Here is a 21,925-nt window from a genome sequence, read left to right on the forward strand (position 1 = left end):
CAGGAGACAGACAGGACTTTACATGGGTGTTTAACATGTTCCCTCTAGCCCTTGTTGGTAAAACAGTTAGGAACCCGACGTGAGGCCGAGGAGATGGGGTGGCTTCGGCACCCACGTGTCCTTTGTGATGCTCACGAACATTCATTGAGCTTCCCGAGCCCGCCACGTGACTGATGGGCGGAGCCCGGCCGAAGCCCCGCCCCGAGTGCCTGGACACGCCCCCGCCCCCCCCAAGCCCGGGGGAGCACAGACTCAGGCAGGAGGTGGAGGAAGGTCCGAAATCCTCGCCTTTATTTCTCGGCCGGCCTCGAAGGGGGTGTGGGTGGGGAGCTTCGGGCGGGTCCTAGTGCTCTGGGGGCGGCTCCAGGTCCTCGCGGAGGGCGCCGGGGCGTTCGGGGCCAGCCTGCGGGAGCGGCGAGTCAGGCTGCCGGCCCCGGCTCCCGAGGGCGCTGGCGTCCCCGCACGCAGGCCGGCGGCTGCCTTTACTCTATCCGTCACGTCCCCCGCCGGGCGCCCTGCTCCCCACTGATGCTTTCTCCAAGAGACTCCGAGGGCACCCCCGCCCGCCGTCTCTGCCCCCGCGCCGCATCGCCGGGCTCCCTACCTCTCCTTTGCAGGCCCCGTCCTTTGGGGTGCAATGGATTAGGGCAGGACCCTGTCCCCCGAATTTCTCCAGCTCCGCCTTCAGCCTGGAGAGCAGGGGGCGCGGAGAGGAAGAAGAGAACGAGAGTGGAGCGGCGCGGGGAGGAAGCCACCAAGATCCCGACATAGACCTCAGACGCCAAGCGGCCGGAGCCTCCGCGAGCGGCTGGGGTGCAAGGAGCGCCGCTCCCCAGAGGCCCCGCCGACCCGCTCCAGCGCCAGGCCTTCCGGGAGGGGCGGCTGGAGGCGGTGACGGAGGAAAGTCGGCCCATTGCCCTCCTCCTTGCTCCTTCCCCTTCGCCCCTTGCTCTCTGCCCCTCTCACCCATCGTTCACCGCCAGGTTGCGCCCCGAGCTCAGCTGCAGCTCCACCTCCTCTAGCTTGGCCCGCGCCAGTTTCTCTGCGGGTGGGCGGAACGTCATGGGCGGGGCCAGGAGCTCCAGGGGGCTAGGCCCCGCCCCCTCAGCCCCAACCCGGCACGGGGGCCCCACCTTCAGTGAGCAACTGCTCCTTGCTGCTCTGCAGGGCACATATCTCCCGAGCCAGCCGCTGCTTCAACATCTGCGAGAGAGGAGACCTGTCTGTCCGTTTGTCCTCTCAGCCCCCTTGGCAAGTCCTTACCCGAATTATGTCATTCATTCATTCATTCATTCATTCAACTATTTATTAACTCGATGTGCAGTTCCAGCTGTGGCCTGGTGGTAGGGACACATCTCTCCAAAAGCTCCCCATGTCTCCGTGTACCTCTCAAATCTCATCTCTTCTCTCCCCCCATCCTCCCCCCTCCTTGCTCTCTCAAATACCCCAGGCTGGCTTCAGCCTCAGGGCCTTTGCATTGGCCTTTCCTTCTTCCAGGAACATTTGTACCAAGATACATGCATGTTTTCCTCCCTTACTTTATGTCTGCGTTCAGATGTCACCTGCTCAGGGATGCCTTCCCCACTGACATTACATGATCTACTTATTTTTTTGTTTAGAGTCTGAGTATGCCTCCCCCTGCACCCAACTATCCTGGGGACAAGCAAATACTTGGCCCCTTTGGCTCCCCACTGTCTCCTCCTGCCTGGAACGTTGATCAGACCATGGCCTTTTCAGGGTTCGTATTTGCCACTGCAAGGGGAGCAAACTCTAGGTAAGCAGGAAGGAAGCAGGATGCTCAGCAATGGTTACTGTAACAGTCTGGGCAATAGATGCCCAGTGTGGCAATGGGGACAATGGTAAGAGGTGGCTAAATTTAAGGTAAAAGCTGAAGGGCTGAGTAGGTGGGTAAGAGGAAGAAAGGAGTCAAAAACTATCCCATGGAGTTGGGGTGACCAGTGGGTAGACACTGAGCCAGTCAGTGGAGACACTGAAAGCAGGAGAGGAAGGGCTGTGGTTGGATGAGGATGGCTCACGTGGAATTCCCAGAGGTCCTTGTGCTGGCCCATCAAATTCTCCAGCTGTTCTTCAACGTGCAACCTAGGGGCCAACAGCCAGGAATGAGAGAATACATGCTAGGACTGACATCCAGCCTGGCTCAGTCTAGGGGATTCCTCTGGATGGCCTTTGGATCTTTGCCCAGTGCTCCCTCTACTAGGAGCCCCCTTATGGGCTTTCTCCTCCAAGCCTTGCTTCCAGTAGCTCCTCTTCCAACAAACTCCCTGATGCAAGCCCCACTCCCATGCCCAACCAGCACCACACTGGGCCATGGACCCGGGGTTACCCCCAGCAGTTACCCCAGCTTCTTCTGTCTGCAATTCTCTGCGACCTGAGAGTTATGGACAGAAATTTGCTCTGTGCACTCCTGCAACATGGAGACATAATGGCTGGCTGGCTGGCTGGCTGGAAAAGGATTGCATAGATGTGTGGATGAATGGATGAATGTGAGTGGGTGGACAGGTGGGTAAGTGGATGACTGGAGGCCTAAATGGGCAGATAAATAAACAAATGAATGGATGGTGGAAGAGCTGGATAGCCAATAGAAGAAGATTTAGAATAACAACAGTGGGTGAAATTTATTTAATAAAGAAACTAGCAATGAATGATCAAACGAGTGAGTTAATCTCAACACCACCAACCAAAATCAAAGATGAGCAGGGAAGTCTCTTGTCTAGCTATTCTATTTTACAGAAAGGAAAAACGAGGAGTGTGTGTCCAAGGTATATTTTCCCTAGCTTTTGCTCCCTCCTCCTTCAGGTTGGGAAATAAGGTGGGGAAGAGTTGAGCAGGACCTCTTACTTCTGAGCTCCACTTTCCTTCCTTTGGCAGTGCAGCTGGAGGATCCTCAGGGCCTCTGTGGGGAGAGGAACCAAGGGAGCCCTGTGTGACCTCTTGGGGAGTCAGGATTGGGTGGAGGTAATGGGCCCCACATCATATCACACATTGGAGGACACTTGGAGGCCTTTAGTGTCTACTTCGAGTCAGGTGGCAGCTAAGGGAAAGGTCTGAGCAGAGAGGGAAGCACACCCTGACTCAGGTTTCAATGGGATTACTCTAGCTATTCTGGGAAGTGTGGGCTTTTGTGGGTAAAATGGGGTAGAACAATGAAGACAGAACAGCTGATAAATACCTTGCTTTTTGCTCAAGACCTCCTCTAGGTGCACTTTCTCTCCATTCACTGGAAAACACAGTGACACTTTGAGCCTCCAGAGGCCAGATCCTGTGCCCTCATTGCAACTTCATGCAAAGGCTTATCAAAGTTACAGAAGGCATGGTACAGTGCCAGGGCAGGGGAGGTATCTTCTTGCCACCTGCACCCATCTCCCACTGGGGACCATCCTGATCCAGCATCTCCCCCTCAGTGTCCACATTCTCTATAAGTGCCAAAGGAGTAAAGACCCTGCAGAATGCACAGAGTTTATGCCAATGGGAGAGATGACTAGAAATAAATACACTATATCAAGTGGAAATACAGGCTGTGAAGAAACAAATAAAGCAGGGGAGTGGGAGTGACAGAGGGAAGGTGGTAGTCCATATTTAGATGGGGCCGTCAAGGTAGATCTGTTAGAATGAAGTTTGGGCTGAGAGCTCAAAGGTGACTTGAGATAGCAAAAGGCAATTGGTATTACACAGATAAGAGTGTTGCAGATGGAGGGAACAGCCCATGCCAAGACCCTGAGGTGTGCAGAGAACATCAGCAGTGCTCATAAGATCTGTGGGTCCCTCTTTTGGTCCTACTTACAGGAGTCCAGTTCCTTATGCAGGGTCTCCCAGAGAGCTTGGGCTTCTCCCAGTTCCTCACTGGATTTCTTCTTTGCTGGGCCAAAGAAGAGGACACTGTGTGAGTGCAGCCTCTGACCTTGCTATTCTCTTGCACACTGTGACACTGCACACTCATCTTTCAACAACCTGGAGGTGCCTGGATTTTATAGATGAGGAAGTGGTGGCATTCAAAGTCCAGGTTCTTCCTGCCTAGCTAGGAAGTCTAGGTCCTGGAGTTTACCTTGCTGAAGCTCATTAATCCGGTTAATCAGGTCTTCATTCTGTGGCTCCAGGCTTCCCTCTGCAGAACAAAAGAAAGATTGAGCCAGAGAAGATAGGTGCCTGGCTGTCTAAGGCAGAAAGAGATGGGTGGGGGTTGGTACAGTGTCTCTGATACTGGCAATCAAAACGCATTTATTGAGTTCCTGCTGTGTGCTGGGCTCTGTAAGAGGCCCTTGCAGGGTTTGCATTCTGCATGGGCGAGACAGACATTGAAAGAAGATATATGCTATCAACGTGGGTGCTCTCTTTAGAGAACTATCTCTAACTTCTCCCAGTACCAATTTGAGGGCTCTGTATGGAGATGACTTCCTCCTCATCCCTCTCTGGCTTCAAGGTCAGCAGCACAGAGTTGGGGCAAAAGTTTCCCAACCCTTGCTGGGTCTCACTACCAACTCCTGACACTCTGGAGTGGCTGGAGTTGATAAACTCAAGTCCTTGGTCTTCTGAGACCACCAACTCCCATCTCCTGAAACTTCTAGGAGAGTGAATGCTCTCCAAGGTGCTGATTATGACTTAACACATTCCTGAGGGTCTTCATTTTACTGGAGACAGTTATGGTCACTCTGCATTTCCAGTCCTGTAATTTCTCTACCTAATTTTAGCCTAGGCAGCAGCTCCCATGCAGGTGGCCATGCGGGGCAGGAGCGTGCCAGGCTGGAGGAAGGAGAGGTTCTCTTTTATTTGGAACAGACCAAACAGACCAATGCGTCATAGTATTTTAGTTGCAGATGGCCTGGGCTGGGGGTCGAACTTCAAACCCAGCCAGCACTCTGCCCCAGCCCTGATGTAGGCTGGCTCCTAGGCCCCCTCAACAAGTGAAGCAAGGTGCAGTCATTTGCATTGCCATTTGCCATTTGTATATAAAAAGGGAGGACAAAGAATACACACCCAGGAATGTTTTGTTTTGTTTTGTTTTTTTTAATCTCTGGAAAAATACCTAAGAATTTTAAAAATAGTTGCTGCTAGCCCTTAAGCCAGGGACATGGATGGCAGGTGCATGTGTGTGTGTGTGTGTGTAAGAGAGTAGGGTTGTCCATTCCCTTATTTTTCTTGATTTTTGAAGCTGCACTTTTGGTTCAAAGAATTAAATTGAACAAGAGGGAGAACGCATAATGGGATAATTTCCCAGGGATGTGAGATGAGGGGACTGGGTTGGAACCACATCTGCCTGCCTCAAAACCCCAGGCTGAGCCTCAGACACAAAGAGATACATGACCTTTCTGCAGCTTTTTCACCATTGCCAGCAGGTCTTCAGTCATCTTCAAAGACTTGGTCTGCCCTGGGGAGATGAAAACAAGAATTACAGGATGGAGGAAAGGTCCAAGCCTATCTGGGGAAGGGAGGGAGAATGGCGCAGCGAGTTCTGTGGAAGCCCTGGGCTGGAACTGAGGACAGGCTGGGGGAGCAGGCTTCCAGCCAGAGCAGGGCTCCTGCAAGACCCTGTCCCTTGCCTCTGAGCTTCTCATGTGTGCTGGATGAATCAGGACTCCTAATGGTCAGCTTCTCCTAAGAGGTCAAAGGACACTTCAGGCATTCCCTTAATGAAATGAAACAGCACTTTCACTGCTGCTGTTTAAAATCAGTATGAAGTTCTAACTGATGCAGAAGGGCAGAAAGATGGCATATGAATTTTTAAAGAAATCATTATAGGTCACGATTTGCAAATTCTTAAAGGACTAATGGATGTAGGAAATGGAAGACAACCAGATATTATGAGCCTCCTCACGAAAGAACACAACACCACTTATGAAGGATTCTTGCCAAAAACCAAATCAAACCAAACCAAAACAAAACAACCCAGGAATCTTACCAGGTTTCTATACCTAAATACCAACTCAGAAGAAATAAAAGGGCCAGAGAAACATGTTAAGTGACACCATGGGGATGCAGATGCTGGAAAACACCACAGGGCAATTTGGTTTCTTCAACAAATAAAATGCAAAGGAAAAAAAAAAAAGAGGGAGAGGGGAAACTCTATTGATTAAAAGAAACTTGACATGTATATCATTCAATTGTGAGGAAAAGACCTTATTTGGAACCTGATTCAAAGATACTTTTCACCATAGATACTTCTACATGTATTTAACATGAGCCTGTGTTACTTTTAAAATTATAACAACAACAACAACAAAACCCACAGGAAAAATGTTAACATCTTAAACTCTTGAAATCAATGATAAAAGGTCAAAGTCCAGTGACCCACTCCTCTCCAAGGAACACTGGGCAGAGAAAACGAAAGGCAGCTCACAAAATGCATCTGATAGTCCCAAGGTAAAAGAAGAGATGCTTACTCACAGTTACAGTGCAAAATCCCTCCTCCTCAGACCCTAACTTCCTCACTTCCCCTTCAAAGAGACCACTAGTGTTACAAGCTATCTGTTGTGTAGTTGGAGATAATTAAATTCACAAGTCCACTCATGCTATTTAAGTGGTGTTGTGCCATAAATGGTGCTCTACATCTTATTTTTCATTTGACTGTGTATACAGTGATCTTTTTATTCTTTTCAGTGGCTTCATAATGGTCCACTGAACGGATAGACCATAATTTAAGAGAAGGCCCCTACTCATAGATCTTCAGGTTGTTTCCCTTCTTTTGCTGTTAAAAACAATGCCACAGTGACCATCTGTATTAGTTTTCTTGGGCTGCCATAACAAAGTACCACAAAATGGATCTTCCTTTTAGAGATCTCTAACTTCTCTCAGTCCCAATTTCAGGGCTCTGTATGGAGATGACTTCCAGTCATCTGGAAGACTCTGCATTTCCAGTCCTGTGATTTCTCTACCTAATTTTAGCCTAGGCAGCAGCTCCCATGCAGGTGGCCACGCGGGGCAGGAGCGTGCCAGGCTGGAGGAAGGAGAAGTTCTCTTTTATTTGGAACAGACCAAACAGACCAATGGGTCATACATAGTATTTTAGTTGCAGATGGCCTGGGCTGGGGGTCAAACCTCAAACCCAGCCAGCACTCTGCCCCAGACCTGATGTAGGCTGGCTCTTCACCTGGCATTCTGTGTATTTCTCTATGCGCAAGTTTTCCTCTCCTTATAGGGATACCAGTCATTGGATTAGGGCCCATCCTAATCCAGGATGACTTCATCTTAACTAGTTATACCTACAAAGACCCTATTTCCAAATAAGACCACATTTTTAGGTTCTGATAGACATAAATTTTGGGGAGGGACACAATTCAACAAGAAAACCATCCCTATACATTCTTTTTGTGTATGCATGGAAGAATATTTACTGGATAAATTCCTACTAGGCCATCTGCTGGATCAAAGAGCATGTGTATTACGAAATTTGACTGGTTTTATGAAATTGCTCTCCACTTGTTTCAAGCAGGCCCATAAAAGATTCCTTCCCCGTATTCTTAGCAGCCAACTATGTTTTCCAACTTCTTCATTTGTGCCAATCTGATAGGCAAAATCAGTATTACATTTCAACCTTTTTGGTAGTAAATACCAAAAAAATTACTCAAATCCTCTAGATCAGAAATTCCATATCTAGGAATCTATCTCAAGGAAATAAATAGTGGGCAAGTTGCTCATTATTTCTAATCTTAAAAAACTGAAGCAACCTAAAGATATTTTAGTTAATTATAGCACATTCATAGGATGAAATCTTTTGTAGCCATTAAAAATCATGTTGTAGGGATGCCTGGGTGGTGCAGTCTGTTAAGCTTCCAACTCTTGGTTTCGGCTCGGGTCTTGATCTCAGGGTCATGAAATCAAGCTCCATGTTGAGTTCCACACTTAATGCAGAGCCTGCTTGAGACTTTCTCTCCTTCTTCCTTCCCACCCCCACCCCGCCCCTACCCGCTCTCTCAAATAAATAAATAAGTTTTTTAAAAAAAAATCATGTTGTAAATTTAAGTTTTGGTAAAATGTTTGGTGGTATGGCGTTTTGGTGGTATGTTCACTTTCTTTACATGTCTGGTCTCAAATCATTTACAAATTAGTATGCATTAAGTTAATTTTGCATTTGAATTTTTAACTATTTAATAGACAAATGTAGAAAAACATGGATGAAAAAGTAACAGCTTCCTCTCAGGAACAAGCCCTTCTTCAGTGAGTCACTTCCCTTCCTAGAGGTAACTACTGCCAACAGTTTGGTGAACACACTCAGATCTTTTAGTAAAATGTATTTCATGTATTGCTTTTTTACTTTCTTACCCCCCAAAACATTCAAACACTACAAAATATGTGAAGTTAAAAATGAAACCTCCCTTTCTCTCGTTGGCCCTAAATCTTCCTGCCTTTCTCCAATATAATCCGTAATAACGGATATGTCTCCTCTTGAGACTTTAATTTCTACAATACTCTTTTAATATTTGGAAATGAAACAAAAAAAATTAAAGCTACTTTATTAACAAGGGGAAGTATTTAATTATTTTCTTTGTAGTATTGCATATGAAAATTTTCAAACACACATGAAAATAGGACACCTGATGAGCTCTTGATTATGCATATCGTTGAGATCTGACAGCCATTAATATTCATCCATATTTGCTTCAGCTGTTTTTCCTGTGCTGAGGTATTTTCAAGGAAGCCCTATGCTTTTATGATATTTCATCCCCAGATATTTCATTGAGAGTCTCAACTACTTGAGGCCATTTTCTTAGATAACTCCAATCCTCTCATTACACTAAGATTAACAATCATCATGTAGTATCATCCAGTGCCCAGACAAATGTGATTTCTCCATTGTCCCCATGTCTTTTACAGCTGATTTTCGTAACCATTTCTGCAAAAGCTCCATCTGTATTTTTCCTCTCCACTTCATTTCTAGTCCGAATCATCATGAGTGATCAGTAAATCTCTTAAATAACCCGACTAACATCTTGATAAAAATTCCTGAGAAATCCATATTACAAAACAGTCTGTACAGCATGAGTCCCTTTTAACATTTTATTTTGAAATAATTTCAGATGTACATAAAAGTGGTAGAAAAAGGCCACAGTGCTCCTATTTGCCTTTGTATTAGGTTTCTCATTTGTGAGCATTTCTGTACCATATATTGCAGGCATCATGGCCCATTTTTCCTTAATATTCCAGTGTATATTTCTTAAATAAAGGAGGACTCTGCCAGGTAACCACAGTATAACCATCAAAACCGGGATCTTAATATTGATCAGTATTAATATATGATCCTTGGATGCCATTCAAAATTTCCTCCTTTCTCTATTTTAAAATCATACAGCACTACATTTTCCTGAAAGAAAAAAAAAAAAAATCACAAAAATGCCTCCACCTTTGCACACTCCTAAAAACCTAAGTCCCTTGTTGAGAGTCATTAGTTAGGCCTTTAGCCTTCAGACACTGTGCAATATACCTAGGGCTCTAGTTGACATTGCCCGTCTTTTTAATATTTTTTTTTAAATCCCAACTTGCTTTTCTCTCATAAAAGTATGATCACCTTTGAAGCTCATTGTGTCAATAAACCATGATCTTACTCTTTTAAAAATTAATTTTTAATTATCTTATTGTTTTCTTACTGCTTAAAAAGTGTCCACCACACAGGCATTCCACAATAGGCATGGACATATCTAAATCTAGACATTTCCCTGATTGCTCCTCACGTTTTGCTTCCATCAACAACACTCCAATGATCCTTCATGGTCCACACATCTGCACATTTTATGATTACCAAGCATGGTGACTACAGATATGGAATAGCATTTTAGATGCTAAAAATTCTGCCAAACTGCTTCTAGCAAAGCTTTTACTGGTCAGTTCTGAGTGAGGCAAAAGAGAGCCTGTTTCCCTACAGAGTAATCAGAACTAGATTTATCCCTCTCTTTTTAAAGCCATTTTCAATGGGCTAGAAATGATACTTAACATGTTCAATTTTCCCCTTTGCTGGTGAAGTTAATCAGAACTTCAATTTTGACTAATTTGAAAGCTTGATACGAAAATAGTTTTTAGCACAGCTGCTACTATTTTAAGTGCTATAGTAAGTGCTTAATAAATGAGATCTATTTGCATCTGTCTTCCTTCTGAATGTCCTTTGTTGAAGGCCCTTGATGTATAGCCCTAACCTAAGAGAGCTCTTCCAGTTAAAGTTACTATTCATACAATAATAAAAAAAAAATTACCGAACACCTACTATATGCCAAGCAGCATTGTTTTAGGTGCTGGAGAAATAACAATAAACCAGTGAACAATCATAATTATTGTTGGTGTCTGCATAGATAGATCTGGAAAGATGCAGTCCAAATGTTATTATTAATACAGTGGTTTAAAGAGTGTGCAGGAAGGGGGACAAAGATAGATCAAAGGAGGGCAGAAAGTCCAGAGCTGTTGAAACAAGAGTGGTGGGTACATGGGCCTTCACCATATTATTTGCTGTACTTTGGGACATTCCAAAAATGTCTACAATTAAAAAAAAAAAAAGAGTTAGTGGCATAGCGGTGGATCACTGAATTGGGAGGGTTTCTTCTTCTGGCTTCGCGGTAATTTCTAATTATCCTTAGAGCAACCCCCCCCCTCACTAGGGTCGGGGTGTCATTATCGACAAAGTGCACCAAGGAAAGGAGCCATCCATGGGAGAGGCCACTCTCGTTCAGACTTAAGAGTCCATGTGAAATGCGATATGGGCTGGGTGTGAAATGATACCGGGGAATTACTGTTGCTTTTCCTCGGTGTGGCAGGAGCAGAGTGGTTTTGTGACGACATCCATCCCCGTTTTTTGTCTGAAGAGATGCATATTGAAATAGTCTATTGTTTCTTCGAAACACTTAAACCAATATACCCGATAAAGCTGGGTTAATCTAGACGATAAGAATATGCACGTTATTTTTCTCCCCTTTGGTGAACAGTTTTTTGTTTTTATAAAAAGCTTAAATTAATTTTTTTAGTACACTATTAATATTTCATTACTGTAACAGGACAAGGCTCCCTCCCGTCTGCCCTGGCCAGGGAGCGGCTGGCTCGCCCTCCCTACCTTCAGCCTCCTCAGCCTCCTCTACGACTTCGGGGGCCTCCATTTCCAAAAGCTCCAACTTGGCCGCCATTTCCCAATGCGGGGTTTGCGCTTGCGTGCACCTTGGATGACGACTGGTCAAAAAAACCAAAAAAACGACGCGAGGGACACAGGCTCTGCAGCGCGCATGCGTGCACTGCGCGTCTGCTCGTCAGTCGACCAGCTGGAGGAGCAGTGAGGGTTCAGCTCCCGCCAAGCACGGACGCGGGCCCCGGAACGACAGTTAGCGCGCATGCGTAACCTCGCGTCCACCAGCTCCAGTGTAGGGGAACGGGCACAACTGGGTCTCGGTCGGTTGAGGAGGGAGTGCTGTGCACACACGTACGAACTCTAGGGGAGCCTTGCCCTCTCTGGGTTGCCGTGTGGTGCAGGTTGTGGAAGTCCGAGACAAATATACATGAGCTGTGCGGTGGTACCCAGGAGTTCGAGTCCCCCTTGGTTCACAAATCCTCGCGTAATAGCCTATGCGAGGTTTTCTGCACTTGACGAATGAGCTCAATGAGCCTTAGAAGCCGAGTGCACCTCCCATGCAGGATGTCTGGATCTCAGCCACCTGTGAAGTCAGGTGTTCTGCCCTGGAGGCCACCTTCTCACCGGTATCAGCAGCAGCCAATGTTGATGGGGGCCACTTTTGACCAGGTAAAGATGAAGTACATGAAGGGCAAAGGAATGTCCTTGTGGGAACTGACTTTAGGTCTTTTATGTACTGTTTCTTTCTTTAAGCCTTTCATGAAGGCTGGCCATGCATTCCCAATTCCAGAGCCCCTGTGGACCACCACAAGGGACCTTGGCCAACCCTAGACACTTAGGGCTGAGAGCCCATCAAGGAGGCAGACTCCTGATGCAGGACAGAGGGTGTGCTGCCCAGGACTGGAGGAGACAGCCCCTGACAGAGGAACATCATCCAAGTGATAGAGGTGAGGCAGAGGGGCCGAAGGATTTTCCCAGAGGTGGAGGAGCATGACGGGGCTGGGGAAGCAGCCTTTCCTCTGTCCCTCCTGCCCCTTTCCCAGGGTGGAGACAGAAGGTAAAAACCAAAGGTGGTGGTTCTCAGCACTGCCCAATCTGAGAACTCCGCCTCTCAGGGTCCAGGGAACAAGCCGTTATGGGAAGGCTGGTCTGTAGAGGCGGCTGGGGCTGCTGGGGGTGTGGAGTACTTGGGTGGGTAACGAATGAAGAGTCGATCCTCCTCTTTCTTCACCCAGCGCAGGAGTTTAGTCACTACCAAGATGGCACCTGCCTTTGTCACCAGGGGGCTCAAGCAGGTATAGAGTTCAAACTTGGAAGTCACCTGCAGGTTTGAGAGGAGACACAGTCAGTTAGGCCAGAGCTGACCATGCCCAGTCCTGTCCACCCCACCCGAGCCCCATGCCCGTCTCGTTTGGAAAACCCATCTGGCAAGGGTTCCCACCAGGTGCTACCTGGTCACTGGGCTAAAATTGGTAAACTCATATTGTGTCATGGTGGGCCAGGGGTTTTCAGTAGGGCCAAGGAATCAGCTGATCTAGCGGCCGCTGGCTGTGTGTGTGTGTGTGTGTGTGTGTGTGTGTGTGTATGTGCGTACTCCCTAGATCTCAGTTTGCTCATCTGTGGACCGGGGAAAACAACAATGCTTAACATTTACTGAGCAGTTGTCGTATACAAGGTTCTGTTCTCAGCTCCACATACTTGTTTTCATCCTTTGTAGCTTGCGCATGATAGGAGGATTAATTCAATTTAATCCTTATACCAACCAGAGACCTAACCTGACCAGGTCACTATACCTTTCTGTATCACCTCTCTCACTGCTCTCCCCCTCACTCACTCTGTTCCAGGCCACTCTAACCTCTCCCTGCTATTCCTCAAACATACAGGTTCTGTCTCACCTCACAGCATTTGCACGGTCCTTTCCCTCTCCCTCCAGATACCCACATAGCCCACTACCTCCCCCTTAGATGCCATCTCTTCAGTGAGTCATCCCCTGACAACCCAATTTAAAATCCTGGGCCTACCATATCTTGGTTTTGAAATGCCATTCTCCACCAAAAGGAACAAGGACTCCTTGGACAAATGGCTGATTCCAGGACTGGCACAGAGAAAGTACATGACGAGCCTGGAACGTCGTGTACCAGAAAACAGGAATGCTCAGACAGCGATGGAGACGTATAAAAACAGACACAGGGCCCAGCCCGACTAAATCGAGATAGTTTGAGCACCAAAATGAATGACAGAAAAGGCTTGTAGCCCACTGACTTAAAGAAAAATCCATGAGACCATATTGCTATAAAATTAAAAATTCAACAAATAAACAGGGGGAGGAAAAGTTCTTCCATATAGTAGTAGAATCCCAACAAATAAATGTAGAAGGGATGACGGAGTTCAAAAATCACCATGTGGCAAACACCAGAGCAGTAACTGTTGCAGACAAGAATCATTAATGGCTATTAAAATCAGGGGATGAAAGTGTGATGGAAAACAGAAACCTGACATAATCCCCACGAGATATTTACTAATTATAAAGGGGGAAAACACTAACTTTGTAGTGGAGAAATCTGGGAGACAGCACCTTAACCAAGTGATCTAAGTTACATCAACAGTGGGACAAATGACACTGTGGATCTCCTGATCAGGTGCAGAGAAGGGCATATTACTCACTCTTGGGATATTCTTGCCCAAAATGCATGACCTTAATTCAGTCATGATAAAATATTAGAAAACCCCAAGTTGAGGGACATCCTACAAACTAGCTGGTACTCTTTAAAAAAGTGTCAGGGACATGCAAAAAAAACTGAGAAAGGATTCTAGAATCAATGAGACTAAGAAGATAACAATAAATAAACCAACATAAGATCCTGGGCTGGATTCTGGACCAGCAGAAGGACATTAGTGGGCCAACTGGTGAGATCTGAATGAAATCTGTGGATTAGATGTTGTTGTATTGATGTTAATTTCCTGATTTTAATAAGCTCCTGTGGTTAACATCTGGAGAAACTAGGTGAAGAACCTATTCATAGTAATTATTTGTACTATTTTGCAGCTTCTTTGTAAGTCTAAAATTGCTTGGAAATGGAAGTTAAAAAAATTTAAAAATAATATAATCCTCGGGTGAGAACAATGCCTCACACCCAATAAGCATACAATAAATGATTTAATACATGTCTGCCAAATGGCAGAGCCTGAGGGAAGGTGCCATTTCCAGTGGGGTCACCTTGGTCAAGCTCCCTGAATGGCTGATCCTTAATCGACCCATGGGAATGAGGAGAGGAGCCCTGAAGACCCCAGGGAAGGACACCCCAGGTAGAAGGCACAGGGTGGGACCAAGCCTGTAGTGTTCGAGAGTACTGGGGACTCCCAGAGCGAAAACTGAACTGGTAGACACACGGGCAGGTGTCTGCTGATGGTTGTTAATGGGACCTCTTCCAAGTCAGAGACACTGTACTGGTAGCTAATGGGGGAACAAGGAAAAGAACAGTGGTACGGGAGGGTTGTAGACCGTGCAATCCTTATGAGTTTCAAAGACACCTGTGTAATGGTAGGAACAGGGATGCAGGCAAAGGCGTGGTCAGAGTGGACAGAGTGGAGGAAAAGGAGGCTTCCAGTCAGGAACGAACTCTTCCAGACCCCCAGCCGACTCACCCAGGCCAGCAGCGTCTCGCGCTCAGCCACGTGGTAAATGAGGCGCAGGGGCCTGGAGGGGCTGTGGAGGCGCGCGTGCAGACGGTGGTACAGGTCGGACAGGCGCTGCCGCTCCTGCTCTCTGCTGTACGGGGCCTCCAGCTCAGGGCTGCCGGGGTGGAGGGAGGAGAGGCCAAGGTCAACCAGAGGCTTGCTTGGCTCGCCTGTCTCCCCTCAGCCTAGGGAGTTCGATTAAATGAGGGAGCCCAGCCGCCCCCATTAGACTTGAGGTTTCTCAGTGGTTGGAGGCCCAGCTGGCCCAGCAACCGGGGGGTTCCGTGAGTACTGGGGCCCTCTTCTTCATCAGAATGAGGGACTCCGTGAGGCTGCTGGTTGAGCCTCCCTCAGTGGACAGGCACCCGTTCGATTCCATCCTCCTAGAGAATGCCTGGCTCTCTCCCACCTCATGGCTATGAGACGCTGAACCTTTTAGTTGGATAAGGCTTCCTGCCCAGCCAACTGCCCACAGGGTCCGGGCCTACCTGGTAAACTGAGGCAGCTGGCGGTGATGGTCGGGGATATCGAGCGGCTTATAGAGGAAGTGTCGGAGGCCGGGCGCCCCCACAGCCTGCACGCTGTAGGCGGGAGCACTGGTTGCTGGGGCGCTCGAGAAGCTGGCAGCCTCGCCCAGGGCCCGCATGGCACCAAGGCCGTGCATGCCCTCCTCCAGCAGGCGCCTGCACGTGGCCATGTCATGGAAGGCCTCGGGGTCGGTGCCGAGCAGCAGCAGGCAGACCGGCATGGCGTCCAGGCGCGCCACGTAAGCGTAGAAGAAACCGTCGGGGTTGAAGCGGGGCAGGCACACAGGTGCCCACGCCTCCCCCGCCGCAAAGGCCGGCGCCCCCACCCAGTCGAGCAGCAACTGCAGGTCGGCTGGGTCCAGCCGGCACTCGGCTAGCACAGTCCGCTCCTGGGCCGCCGTCACCAGCCGGCCTCCGATCGCCAGCAGCGAGAGGGCCAGGCCGGGCGCCGTGCACCGCCGTAGCAGCGCACCCAGGGCTTCCCGCAGCGGGCGAGCCAGAGGCACGCAGCGCACGGCACCCAGCAGCAGGGCCCCGGGGTCCCGCTCCACGCTGTCCAGGAGCCGGTCTAGGGTGCGCTCCGAACCGGCCAGCAGGCGGCGGAGGTCGTAGTTCTGCTTGCGCGCGAAGATGCGGGCCACACTTGCACGCGTGAGCGTGCTCACGATCTGCGCGTGCACGGCTAGCAGCTCCCCGCGTAGCTGGGCTGCTGACTGAGGAGTCCTTGACACGGCCACCAGCAGCAGTGGGCCCTGCTGTAGGAACACCAGCTTGTGGTCCTCTGGGGGAGGGAAGGGGGGCAGGGGGTAGAGATGGGTCAGCTGCCACTGGAGGGCTCAGGCGGGGCTCTTCTGCTCTGTCCCTGAACACACGCACTCCCGGCCCGAGCTCACATGGTCACTCTGTGGCACACTTGCACGAGGATAAGGACAACTGGGGGGAGTTTGGGTTATTCGTAGAGACATGATGGGATGGTCAAGGAATCAGTTAGACACACAGCATGGATCAGGGGAAGACAGAACAAGGACTGACACGGAAACCCAGAGACACGCAGAGAGCCCCCAAAGTCACAGAAGTATCCAGCCAGTGACTCGGGTCCAGGTGAGTTAATCACTCAGAACCCAGCAGGCCAAACAGACGGACAATAGAGAGATGCCTAGCCGGCCAGCCACATACACGGAGGGCTGCGTGGATAGTCTCCCAGCCAGCCATTTTCCTGTCCACCATCCCCTGCTCCCCCCACTCCCTCTCCCCCACCTCTGCTCACCAGCGTAGATGGCGCGGATGGCATCCCCTGCACTCTGTACGAAGGACACGAGGGCTGTCATCACGCCCATGGTCGTCGACAGTGCCTCCACGCTACCGTACCTGGAGTAGATGGGCTTGCCTGCCTCGCTCAGCACAAACACGTGCTTTCGCTTGTTGCGCCAGTCCTCATCACTGGGGTCCCCACCCTGGCCCCCAGAGCCACTCTCGGGGCCACCCAGGGGACTATCCTCAGAGGTCGCAGGATCCCAAAGCCCACAGGTGCATGACAGGGCCTCTGACTGGGGCAGTGGTGACAGCAGGCCAGGTGGCTGATCCTTCGTCTCGGGTTCTGAAAGGGAAATCCTGGTGGGTCATTCTGGCTGTGGACTCCCCTTAACCCCATGTGCCCAGGGACTTACCAAACCTCTACCAGCCCCCCAATGACCCGTGATACTGACACAGACCTCCAGGTGTCCCCTCTACCCCTCAGTGACCTCCACATGATCCCCCTAAAACCCCAACAATCCAATCTCTCACTGTCATTACAGAACCCTCTATGTCCCTAGAGTTTATTTATTCTCCTGTCAATAACTGCCACTTCCAAGTCTTCAAAGCACCCTATTGCTTCTGAATGACCATTATTATCTTCATCTTCAATGATCCACCATTAACACCTCTGACCCCTCATGTATTCTCCTAGTATCTCTACTCACCCCTCATTGGCCATCATGACATCCACTAATATCTCTACAGTCTCTCATTTAAATCCTTCCCACTGCCCCACCCCTCCCTAATCCCTTACTTATTCTCATGGATGTTCACTGATCCCTAATGACCTCACTGACTCTCCTCATCAACCACGTATATTTTTGGTGATAACCACTAATTCTTCCAATGACTGCCATGAATATCCACTAGCACCCAGATCTTTGAGCCTCCCCTAACCTCCTATTTATGCCCACTGCTTTTCACTAACATTCCAGTTATTCCATTAATACCACTAATACCTGGGTCCCCAGTGACCTCCAGTGACTGCCCTGACACACAATCTGTTTTACCTCATGTGCACTCCATCCCCACCATGACCACCATGAACCTCTACTAACATCCAAGACTTCAAATAACTTCCCCTGACCCTCTTTTATTTAATTCTCCCTTCTCCCCAATGACTACTATTAATTTCCACTAACATCCAGGATTTCAGTGACCTCCTCCAACTTCCTTGACCTCCTTTTATTCTCATTGATAATCCACTCCACTCCTTACAATACCCACCAAGGGGCACCTGGGTGGCTCAGTTGTTAAGCATCTGCCTTTGGCTCAGGTCACGATCCCAGGGTACTGGGATCGAGCCCCGCATTGGGCTCTCTGCTCAATGGGAAGCCTGCTTCTCCCTCTCCCACTCCCCATGCTTGTGTTCCCTCCCTCTCTGTCTTTCTGTCAAATAAAATCTTTAAAAAAAAAATACCCAGCATAATTACACTAACACATAGGACTATGATAATGTTGTCCACCGCCCTTCCTCATGACCATCATTAACAATCAGCAATAAAACCCACAACTTCACTGCCCCCTACTGATTGCTTTGACACCTCTCCCATTTATTCCAGTCAATGTCCACTGATCCCCCAATAACAACCATTATTTCAACACCTTTCCCATAAAATCCCAATGACCTCATATTCCCTCATTCTCTGATTGACATTCGCCGATCCCCCATGTTGTCCTCCCAATTACCCTCCCAATACCTGCCATTACTTGCCAATAATTTCCAAATTCTCAAAGACACCCCCCCCACACCCACCATTTATTCTCAGTGATGTCCACTCATCCTTCTCGATGATGCCACTAACATCCACTCATTCCCAGGTGGTCAATAAGCATTGTTTCCCCAATGACTCCCATTGAGTCTCCATCAAATAACTTTACACATCCACTAAGTCTTCAAAGACCCTCCTACTGGTCCTCTGACTCTCCACATAATCTCACTGATGTCCACTGCCTCCTCACCAATGATCACCCTTAACATCTAATTTTTGGTTCCTTAAAGACTGCCACCAACAACTCACCACTGACTCCTCAATGATGTAAACACTGAATGCGCATTGGTTGCCACTGATCCCCTTTCCCACCTCAATGACTTAAATAACACCCTAGCCCCCAAAGACACTGACTTCTAAATAGTTTCCTTTTGACTGTATTAACTTTCTTTTGGTCATTCATTGACCTAAACATCCTAAATCCCCAATACCCTTCGTTGACCCCAACTAATCTGATTCCTCAAAGACCTGAACTCAGATCAAGTCCCCAGTGAACATCCATTGACACCTACTGATTTCCTTTTCATTCCTCAATGATTTAAACTACACTGTGTGTCCACAATGGCCTCCTACTGATCCTGCTGCGGTTTAAACCACTTTCCTGAGTCCCAAAAGATTCCTCACTTGTCCCCCTCTGACCTCCCCCAACAATGACACCCTCTAGGTATTCTTTCCAAGACCCTAGTGAGGGGAAGACATACCTGTTTTCTCCAGGTCCCCCTCTCCAGGATCCGGCGGGTCCTCGTGAACCCCTCCACCCTCTCCAGCCTCCTCACTGGGGAACCGAGTGTCCTCCAAGTCCTCCGCGTCCCCAGGGGCTGGGGCTTTAGTGTCTCCTCCAGCCTCCATCTGCACATCCCTGTGGGGTAAAGGAATTGAGGGTGACAGGCAGCAAAAGAAACTTCTTAAAAGCCTCTACTGAGCCTGGCCCCCTTGGACACATGCCTACTGCTCGTTTCCCCTCGGGTTTCAACAGGATGAGACAAGCAAAAACATGACCAACTACTTGCACCCTCCAACATTTCCCGGAAAAGGAGGTTCTAATGAGCTTCAGCGGATAAAGAGACATAAACACCTGTTTTAACCCCGTATCCCAACTGGCCGGGTACCATCACTTCCCGAGCAGCGGGAGCATCACACTTCCGGGTGCGGCTGCCGTCGTGCCACACTTCCGGGTACGACGCCACTCTGAAGACACTTCCGGCTGCGGAGCTTTATTCGCTCTCCGCCGCGCCGGAGCCCTGTCTCCCGCCGCCCACTGGCGTCCCCTCACCGTTGAGATGACGCGCGCCACTCCCGGATTTACGTCGGTCTGGCTGGGGACCCGGCGAACCGCCTATGCACTCCTCTCACCGCCCTGGCTCGCAAGGCTAACACAGGCGAGCCGGCAGCTCCCCTTACAGCCGGCTGTCGGCGTGACGGGGGCGCGGCTCGCGTTCAACCAGTCCGGAGTCGGAGGGCCTCCCTTACGGCCCAATCAAGAGAATCCGGCTCTCCTCCTGCGGTTCCGCACCCGCTCCGGCCGCGCCGTAGCTCCACCAATACTGTGCGCTGCGTTGCGATTGCACCCGCCCATCTTGACTGACATATCCCCGGACCCAATCGAAGGCTCGAGGACTTTCACAGCCTCGGTCACGATAGATACCAATGTCCGACCAATAGGCGTGCTCCCAGAATTGAGGCAACTTCACTTTCCCTAATCCACCTGAAAAGGCGAAGGGTGGAGTGGAGTAGTCTGTGCCGAGAGGAAATGCTTGACGGGCAGTCCCCGCTTCCAATCGGAGCGCTGTGCGCAGCCTGGCCAACCTATGGGGCTCGGTTGCTAAAGAAGCGAGAGACGGGCTTCTCAGAAGTAGGAAGTATTCGTGTGTCTCTCTGTAGTCAGACAGACAAAGGGCTCGACAGCCTCTGGAAAAAGGGAAGCTTGCTCATGGAGAGGGGGGGAGTGAGCTTACGAAGGCGATGTGCAGGCCGCCCAGGGTTTGCCCAGATCCGCCGAAGGCCTGGTAGACCTCATTTCCGAAAGAGCTCTGTGGGCGGAGCTATGCGGTTTAGGAATCCTGGCTTAAAGGAGGGACACGCAGGCGTGGCTTTGAAAGGCCTAGGAGCTCTGGTTGGTTGAGGAAAATGCCCCTCCGGCCTCTGCGCGCTACCATTGGCTGGGCGAGGGGAGGTGCGACGTCGCCGCCGGGGACCCGCCCACTAGAGGGTGCCCTCCCTAGTTTAGATCGTGCCTGAGCTGGATTTGTTTTTATCCCCGGCCAGAGCATCGCAGGGCAAAGCCTTCGGGGACCGGCAGAGTGGAGTCCCCAGCTCCAATGCCCGCAGGATTTCCATTTACGTTGGGGAATCGCAGGAGAAATAGACTCCACCTCTGAGCACTCTCTCGTCAGGAAATTGAAGGGTAAACTCTTCCATCCCTTCCCGATAAGGGTTCCCTAATTGTGACTTGCTTCCCCTCAGCGGGATGTGCCCAATTCCAAGTTTCTTGTCATGTCAGCTAGAATATGCTTTTTCATGAATCTACATCACCAGGTAAACAAACCAACTCTTCCCACACCCATATTCCCACCGAAATACAAGGTATTAAAAAACAACTCTGCCAAGAGGGGAGTAAATTTCTGGAGTCCAGTGAATCCTGAAGACATAGGAAGACCCTGCACTCATACAAATACTTTTCAATCCTCATTACAGAGGATCAAGGAAACTGAAGGGTGTTTGAGTTTATTTATATGACTGCTAAGGAGAATAATTGTTCTTACATCCCAAAGTGGGCATCTCCATTGGGAAATTCTGCGTTTGGGGTGAGTTGATCAATCTCAAGATACTTGCTCTCTTCATCCTCTGCACAAACACTTCCATACTGGGCTGCACCCACAAGCCCAGGAAAGCGTCCCTGTCTAAGGACATTTTTTTTTCATGTGGTCACTAGAACATAGTTCCCAGGGCTGCACAACCATGCCTACTTCTATACTTGCCCCAGGACGGATAGAGTCTCTGGAACGGACAATTCATAAACCACACTAGGAACTTGCCTGTGCCTATTTGGATATATTGTGATGACCCTCCTGCCATGGGTTATTTTCTTTCTAGACTTCTTGATTGATAGGAAATTGAACCTGAATATACACAGTGAAAATTGGAGTGGGAAGAAGAACACAGCTGTGAGTAGAAACAAGGCAACTTGTAGTGTATTTCTGCCGTGACTGGCTCCCTCAGTTGTACCCGCAGTGCAGGAACATTTGTGGCCTTTATTTCCCTATTACCTGTCCCTCTTCTGTTCCTTGCTTCTTCTCTCTTTTCTCTGCCCCCTCACCTTGTTCCATGCTCTCTTCTCTGATTTGTACCACTGCTCCCTGCTCCTACTTTTTGTTCCCTGCCCCATCATGCTGTTCTCTGTTCTGTTTCCTTAGTCCTTGCTCCCTCACCCAGTTCTTTGCCTCCTCTTTCTCTACCTTGTCACTCTTCTTTGCCTCTTCTTTCTCTACCTTGATCCTCTGATCTTATTATCTCCCCCAGATTGGGATGGGAACAGGACTAGGGTGAAGAGGAATGATGATCTCGGCTATATTCACCACATTCATCCATAAGGAAAGGGT

The 21,925-nt window shown here is 49.1% G+C and overlaps 1 protein-coding gene and 2 long non-coding RNA genes across 4 annotated transcripts; all 3 read right to left on the reverse strand.

The window, feature by feature from the left end:
* Positions 1–214: 214 nt before the first annotated feature.
* LOC116623066 lies at positions 215–1,043 on the reverse strand. Its single transcript, XR_004297668.1, has 3 exons — positions 967–1,043; positions 605–689; positions 215–403 (listed from the first exon to the last, which is right to left on the reverse strand). It is a non-coding gene; the product is annotated as an uncharacterized LOC116623066 (long non-coding RNA).
* Positions 1,044–2,857: 1,814 nt separating this feature from the next.
* LOC116622943 lies at positions 2,858–4,261 on the reverse strand. The gene is made up of 3 exons (XR_004297647.1): positions 3,803–4,261; positions 3,191–3,238; positions 2,858–2,914 (listed from the first exon to the last, which is right to left on the reverse strand). It is a non-coding gene; the product is annotated as an uncharacterized LOC116622943 (long non-coding RNA).
* Positions 4,262–8,519: 4,258 nt separating this feature from the next.
* MON1B (MON1 homolog B, secretory trafficking associated) lies at positions 8,520–20,031 on the reverse strand. 2 transcript variants are annotated; one of them, XM_032389895.1, is made up of 6 exons: positions 19,600–20,031; positions 19,028–19,185; positions 16,526–16,855; positions 15,220–16,039; positions 14,699–14,846; positions 8,520–12,374 (listed from the first exon to the last, which is right to left on the reverse strand). In XM_032389895.1, the coding sequence occupies exons 2-6, from the start codon at positions 19,173–19,175 to the stop codon at positions 12,165–12,167; spliced, it is 1,656 nt and encodes a 551-aa protein (XP_032245786.1). In that variant the 5' UTR covers positions 19,176–19,185; positions 19,600–20,031; the 3' UTR covers positions 8,520–12,164. The 2 variants fall into 2 exon arrangements, with proteins under 2 accessions (XP_032245786.1, XP_032245787.1); XM_032389896.1 differs by lacking the exon at positions 19,600–20,031 and adding an exon at positions 19,402–19,584.
* Positions 20,032–21,925: the final 1,894 nt, after the last annotated feature.

This window comes from Phoca vitulina, unplaced genomic scaffold (assembly GCF_004348235.1).
Source record: "Phoca vitulina isolate PV1807 unplaced genomic scaffold, GSC_HSeal_1.0 scaffold56, whole genome shotgun sequence".
In the NCBI taxonomy this organism is placed as follows: Eukaryota; Metazoa; Chordata; class Mammalia; order Carnivora; family Phocidae; genus Phoca; species Phoca vitulina.